General features: G+C 34.2%; 1 protein-coding gene across 3 annotated transcripts; it reads left to right on the plus strand.

Moving 5' to 3' along the window:
- The first annotated feature begins 331 nt into the window (after positions 1 to 331).
- LOC148033717 (endonuclease 2-like) lies at positions 332 to 6,743 on the plus strand. 3 transcript variants are annotated; one of them, XM_087681691.1, is made up of 10 exons: positions 332 to 1,086; positions 1,741 to 1,921; positions 3,128 to 3,229; positions 3,370 to 3,425; positions 4,322 to 4,405; positions 4,487 to 4,579; positions 4,730 to 4,794; positions 5,642 to 5,715; positions 6,251 to 6,354; positions 6,574 to 6,743. In XM_087681691.1, the coding sequence occupies exons 1-10, from the start codon at positions 949 to 951 to the stop codon at positions 6,619 to 6,621; spliced, it is 945 nt and encodes a 314-aa protein (XP_087537817.1). In that variant the 5' UTR covers positions 332 to 948; the 3' UTR covers positions 6,622 to 6,743. The 3 variants fall into 3 exon arrangements, with proteins under 3 accessions (XP_087537817.1, XP_087537818.1, XP_087537820.1); XM_087681692.1 differs by having other exon boundaries at positions 333 to 1,086; positions 6,251 to 6,396; XM_087681694.1 differs by having other exon boundaries at positions 333 to 1,086; positions 6,251 to 6,376.
- The last annotated feature ends 324 nt before the right edge of the window (positions 6,744 to 7,067 follow it).

Raw genomic sequence — 7,067 nt, forward strand, 5'->3', positions numbered from 1 at the left:
AATCTATGAATATCTCCACTTCTATATAATACCCTTTGAGTATAGACACAAGATTTTCAAAACCGGTGTTCTGGAACCCATCCCATGTGCTAAACTTAGGTATTGATGAGTGACCCTGTCAGCGTGTGATTTTGGATAACTTGATAACTTCTGACGTCAATGAAAAGCATATGTAACGTGAGGGATGTTATGACTTGTGAATATAGTGTGACAGAAGCAATAGAATAGTGTCTAGCGTGGTCAAGTGGTTCAGAGCATGGGTTTCGTCAACGCATGGAACTGAATATCCCGCTCGCAATCCGCATCAGCGGATTCTTAAACAAATCAGTTATAGGCTTCTCTGCAACTCACCGATGTAGCAACTCTGAATCGCCATGGACTCGAGGATTCGTGATAACGTGCCAGCCGCGTGATCACGTATGGAATGGAGGTTTTGACTGGCTGAGATTCTGACCTTCAGTCCGGGCGCCGTGCCTTATTATTTCTGCTTCCTTTTCCTGCGCTGGAATGCACCCGCGCGCATGCGTACTGTCTGTGTGCGCGCGTGCGCAGGCGCAGAGAAGGTTCCATGGCTTCTACGCTAATTCAAAGCTTTGCCTTGCTGCGCACTCGACCGTTATAATTGTCTGCACTGCAGCTTGCGTTTACGACACAGCCTCATGCTCGTCTGTTACCTTTCCTGCTCGGATTTATTGATGGACCACCCTGTGAGACCTTACTTACTCGTGCATGCCTGCTTCCATGATCATCACTCATCCGTCGAAGCCCTTATAAGATCATTGCAAGCTTTCGTATCGCTTTGCTAATTACTTTGTATTTTCGGACGTACCCTGCGCTCTGCATCTCGACTCTCTCTCTCTCTCTCTCTCTCTCTCTCTCTCTCTCTCTCTCCATTAGCGCTTCTGAATATCAACCTGTATTGTGAGCACGTTCTGATCTCAATTATCGATGGCGATCAAGGCCATTAGACATGGCTCCATTCTTTCTCATCTAATACTACTCATCCTCAATTGCAGCCCTTATATTACTGAATATGCTGCAGCGTGGGGTACTGAAGGCCACTACATTACATGTCTCCTCGCCGAGGTAATCATCACAAGATTTCACGTAATCACTTTCTTATTCATCAATCCTGGCCTGTAATCTAACCTTGAATCGATCTAACTTATGCTACCAGTCTTTTACGTTTATCTTTGTCTTAATGATCGACCTTATTTACTTCTTTGACGGCTTGATTAGTTTACACCTTAGGACGCACAATAGGTAATAGAATAGTTACTAATTTGATCTCCAAAATCGAAAAACATGTTACCAAGTATGAATATTATAGCCTCGTAGATTTCTCTATCTAGTATTCTAGAGTAGGAATCAATAGGAATATACAATCTTGCACACACAATATAATACCCTAATTGAAGATAGCTTGTTTCCTCCTCCTCTAGCTTATACAAGATTAGGTGATTATAATAGGATTATAGGCAGAATTTAATATCTTGTTGAAGGTAAAATGCAGCGAAATTGACTCATGCATTAGCAAAGTCATTATGTTAATTTTTAAATGCTCTAAATGAGTAGTATTTTGAATGCCCTTAAGATGACTAATATGTATCTAAGTCATGGCTTTCCATTAACGCATTATGGATCTATTGTCTTATGCTTTCCATAGTCTTTTCTTCTTTGAAGTCCTTAGTGATTTTTCCAATCATAGGGAAAGTGTTGATTTCTTATTTTGTTTGGCAGTCTTTGTTGAATGACGCAACCACAACTAATGTCAGGCGTCTCCTTCCTGAGCATGCCAAGGGTAGTCTAGCCAATGTTTGTGGATGGCCTGATCAAGTTCGTCGCACAAGAGAGTTCCATTGGAGTAGTGGCTTGCATTTCATTGACACACCTGATTTCCAGTGCAATTATAAATATCAACGTAGGCTTTCTAAACAAGAAACTTGAGTAATACAAGAGTTTATTTTGCATGAGTACATTTGATTATCATATACCATTACCTATCTACTTGTGAGAATATGCATGCATATGCTTTGTCAGACCTTTAAAAAGTTATAGCATCAAACATTTTTGAAACCTTGGAAATCGGATCATTAATATAACGAAAGAAGAATGTGAAGTTCACTAGAAATACTTGAAACTTCACTATTGAAAGGTAAAAGCATACTATTGCTCTTGTCACCATAGAACATGGCTAACCTACCAAAAAAACCAAATTCAATTAAGAGTGCTCTTAAATAGATAGATAATGAAAAGCTTTAAATATTGCAAGGTAGTCAAAGGGGCATCTCCTTTATCTAATTTAAAAGCTACGAGCTAGCAAGGTAGGATGTTATTTTGAGCTAAACTATGTCACCTATCTAGCTATAGGATTAATACAACTGTCTAACTTGATTATTTCTTAAAACTCAAGTATAACTAGCAAAGAATTATTTCTCAAAGAAATATTGGCTATAGTTAATTGTTACATGATATCTAAGTTTCTAAACCATTCTTACCATAAGGTAAAAATCAAAACAGGTAATCTTAACATCTTCATCATAACTAGTTGGCATAAGAGTATTGTATTATACATTATTCATCTTTTGAAAGTTAGACTACAATGAAGTAACAAAAATTATGAATACTAGCTTGGTTAAAGCATGTATTAACCAAGCACGTATAGATAGCATGCTTTTAGTGCTTTTCACTAGTCAAATAGTAAAAACACGAATGGCATCCTATAAAATTTTTATAAGCTAATGAAAACAATCTTGTTGTCCCTCATACATAGATATTCTAATCTTCAAGTCCTTTTGAATGAGACATAACATGATATTTTTTTGCTCAATTATAACACAACAATAAGTGGATTATAGATTGGAAAGTTGTTAGCTAGTTTCAAAAATTGAGACACAAACCAAACTTTTCTATTATAATGGCCAAAAGTGTCAAGCTATTTAGAAATTAAATATAATTGCAGCATTTTATAGATGGCCATATAGATTTTAAAGAGATTTGTAGCACTCCATCCCAAGCATAATGTTTATTATAAAAGTCATTTCATGTGTCCTTCTTAAAGGTCTAATGTAGAGCATAAACATTTATATCTAGAATCTTTAAATATTGTCCACTTTTTGTTAACTAGGGGATTGCCATGACAAACACGGGGATCCAAACATGTGTTGTTCTGGTGGTATCAACAATTTTACAAGTCAATTAACAACTTTTCAATCAGATCAATCACAATGTATGAGTCTTTTCATTCATTATCAAAATCAACATGTTATTGTTTCAATATCCCATTGAATAAAAATATTCTCGCAATTGTATTAGTAACTTCTTTGATCAAATTACCTTAATCTAACATAATTGCAACCCTATAAACAGATAATTTGACAACTTCCCTTTTGTTCCTAGCACATCTAGTTGGAGATGTGCACCAGGTATTTCTTTATATTGTTGAAAAAGCTCATCATTTATTATATGCATGCTTGTCATTATTTTTTAATCTTATTTGCGGTCATAGTAGTGGTGCCAATGGTGATGGCAATGGTGGCAGTAGCAATAGTAGTTGTACTTGTAGTAGTAAGTGATGGTACTGGCACTCATAGTAGTTGTAGAAGTAAGTGATGGTGGTGGCACTCATAATAGTTGTAGTAGTACCAATAGCAATAGTATTCATATTGGTGTTACTTTGAAATTAATGTCATTGTGGTGGGGGTGGTGGTGGTATTAGTTGTTGTTGTTGTTATTGTTGGAGGAAGAGGAAAAGGATTAGTAGTAGTGGTGATGGTGGCAGTGATAGTAGTAGTAGTAGTAGTATTGGGCAGTGCATAGTGGTAGTGGTAGTGGTAGTGGTAGTGGGGATAATGATAGTAGTTATGGTAGTTCTAATAGTAGTGGTCATAGTCGTAGTGGTAGTCATAGCAGCAGTAGTAGCAGTAGCAGCAGCAGCAACAACAACAACAACAACAACAACAACAACAACAACAACAACAACAACAGCAGTAGCAGTAGTATAGTCGTAGTGGTAGTCGTAGTGGTAGTAGTAGCAGCAGTAGCAATAGCAGCAGCAGCAATAGTAGGATTTTTTGTTGTTATGGTTGCCCTTATAATTGTTGTTATGGTGGTTTTTGCTATCATTATTGTTGTGACTAGTAGCAGTAGCAGTAGTAGGATTTTTTGTTGTTATGGTTGCCCTTATAATTGTTGTTATGGTGGTTTTGCTATCATTATTGTTGTGACTAATGTTATCTTATGCAAGTTTGCAAGCTTGCATCTATTTTGAATGTATCATAGTTATTAATGCAAAGAAGCATCTAATTTATCATAAATGTAGCCATTACATGTGGGATATACTGGAGATGAAGGAGGAAACACAATAATACTTCATTGGTACACACGTAAAGCTAATTTACATCATGTAAGTTCATTTATTCAATCCACTTATAAAGTTTCTTCTATGATTTTTTAGCATGTGTTCATTACAAATTTTTGCTTTTAGGTGTGGGATAGTGGGATAATTGATACAGCATTAAAACGATTCTATGACTCTGACCTTCAAGCATATGTGGATCATCTTAGCAAGAATATTACAGTAAGAGATAAAGAAAATCTTATGTTATGATTGGTTCCACTCTTTTTTTGAGTTTTATGTATACTAAAGTTGTAATTTTATTATGTAAGTCAATCATATATTTTTAACTTTATCAATAAACCAATCTTCTGGAACTTTTTTTCAACTTAGGAAAATTGGGATGATGCCTCAAAATGGGAAAAGTGCCATTCTGGTGAAATTGCATGTCCCGATGTGTAAGAATTTTCATTTCATTCCTTATTACATCTTATCTAACTGCTATAAAGTATTGAGCTTTTTGTATCTAAAAGTAAACTATGTGTTCTCCATGATTTGGAATCTAAAACTTTAAATTTAGTTCTATTTTCCAATCATGAATTTGGAAACATCAACATAAACAACTAGATTCAACAAATAATAAAGATTTTTTGTTTTGCATAACATGTATTGCCATAACCTAAAAATGGTTGTTACTCAATGTGTATGTAACATGAATAAAAATCTATTTGCAACTAATACTCCTACATAGACTTATATTTGAAGGGGTCATCATTTTCATTGGGCTAATTCTACATTAAATGGAAAATTCTTAACAGTTTCCTTTGTGAAATGAGAACTAACATCCAATACATACTTCCACAATAATAGAAGGTGTTCACTATTTAGTAGCATCATCATGTTGATGGGGGTCTTATTATCATTGTATCCTAACTATCTTGTAATTGTAATTGTTTTTAATTTTGATACTCTTTGGACACTAAACTAATTTTCTAATGCTAGTTTAATCTCAATTTGGGAAATAGTGTCTTTGTGCTACTTGAAGAGATGATTATAATGAATTAAAAAAACTAGAGCTATGATCCTAAATAAATTTACTTAAATATTTTGTTAAAATGTGAGTACTTATAATCATGTGAGAACACATAAGTAAAAAGCTAATGTTAGATGAAGAGAGGAAATTTCTTTACTTGGAAATAATAGGTTTTTCTAGATCTTGAGAATATCTTTAGACTTTTGGGGGTCTTCTTAGGTATCATGATTGTTTAGGAGTTGTTTTTAACTTTCTTCATTTCAACTTTACAGGTATGCTAGAGAAAGTATCAAGCTAGCATGCAAATGGGCTTACAAAGATGCATCACAAGGGGTAGTCTTAGAAGGTATCTTACTTGTTAGTGAAAAACCTAACAAGAAAAGTCATTTTGTGATATAAGTATCATAGCCATACCTACACATTGCATCAAATTGGCATAAGTGCACATGCTTGCATATCACACTTATGTACATGTCAAGCATGTGCAAAAAGTACTCATTCACCACTTGTTGATTTGCCCATGCAAACATACATACATAATGGTTAATTACATATATACATACACACATATATTCATGTAGTCATACATGCATATACACCACACATATGTAAGTAATGTACATAGATAGCTTACATTCATGCACACATATCAACATAAATGGGTGCAAAAAGACACATAGATGAATAAACACATACACATTTGCATGGATAAATGCATATGCATATGCATATTTGGACATACATACATGCACACATGCATACACACAAAACATACAATATGATGTAACACAATATTGTAGTAGCAAGTAAAAGCTTTTGGATATGAATTTTTTTTATTCAATTTTAACATAATAATTTTCAATCATTCATGGAATTTTTAGATGACTACTTTTTATCACGCCTTCCCATTGTGGAACAACGCCTCTCGCAAGGTGGAGTGAGGCTTGCAGCAATTTTGAACCGCATTTTTGGAGAAACTAACCAAGTGGGTTCTAAATAGCTATCATGTATGGAACCATTTGTGAAAGTAAGACGTGATTTTTCCTTTTTTTTTAAAGTCACAACGTAAATATGAAATTGTAATTATGTGATTTTTTTCTAGAGAATATATCAATCATACATTATTTGCTAGTTTGCTTTGAGATTTCATTTGTTACCAATAGTTTGGGATACTTACTTTATTTGTTCCTTTTGGATGTTCTAGATCAAGCAAAGGGGTGATTCTCCTAAATCTATCAATATGTGGTCTTAATTTTATATACCAACTCTAAAAACTTTGTGAACATTGATTTTGTGAATATTTGTAAATATGTTATTGTCTACAACTCAATTGAGCCTTGTAAGATCTATACACAACCAACGTATTTACCATCATCCTCATGTTCAATATATTGTATACTTGTGTTCCACGCACTATAGATTTTATTCATGGAACGAGCATGTGTAATAAGGATTTAATCAAGTGTTTTGCTCAAAAAGGACATTGTGAGATAAGAATACCTAAAGCAATATTCCATAAAGAGGAGTTACTTGGATTGTACAGAGTACAATAGGTTCCATTGGTATATCCAAGTTACAAAAATTTACTAATATGTTGTTTGAAATCTATCTATATGTTTCCTTGGAAATGAATGTTTTTTCTATATCAAAAATTATATTTCCTTTTATATTTTGGATTGTAAGATGATACCATTTTTC

The sequence above is a fragment of the Lygodium microphyllum genome, chromosome 7 (genome assembly GCF_053477565.2).
Source record: "Lygodium microphyllum isolate KBCC chromosome 7, Lygodium_microphyllum_v1.1.10, whole genome shotgun sequence".
NCBI lineage: Eukaryota > Viridiplantae > Streptophyta > Polypodiopsida > Schizaeales > Lygodiaceae > Lygodium > Lygodium microphyllum.

Bases quoted from the DNA above. Each gene is read 5' to 3' on its own strand.
- LOC148033717 (XM_087681691.1), top strand. From the start codon at position 949: ATGGCGATCAAGGCCATTAGACATGGCTCCATTCTTTCTCATCTAATA. The intron at 3,426-4,321 runs GTATTTCTTTAT...TCATAAATGTAG, and splicing joins TAGTTGGAGATGTGCACCAG to CCATTACATGTGGGATATAC. The intron at 6,355-6,573 runs GTGGGTTCTAAA...TGGATGTTCTAG, and splicing joins TTTTTGGAGAAACTAACCAA to ATCAAGCAAAGGGGTGATTC.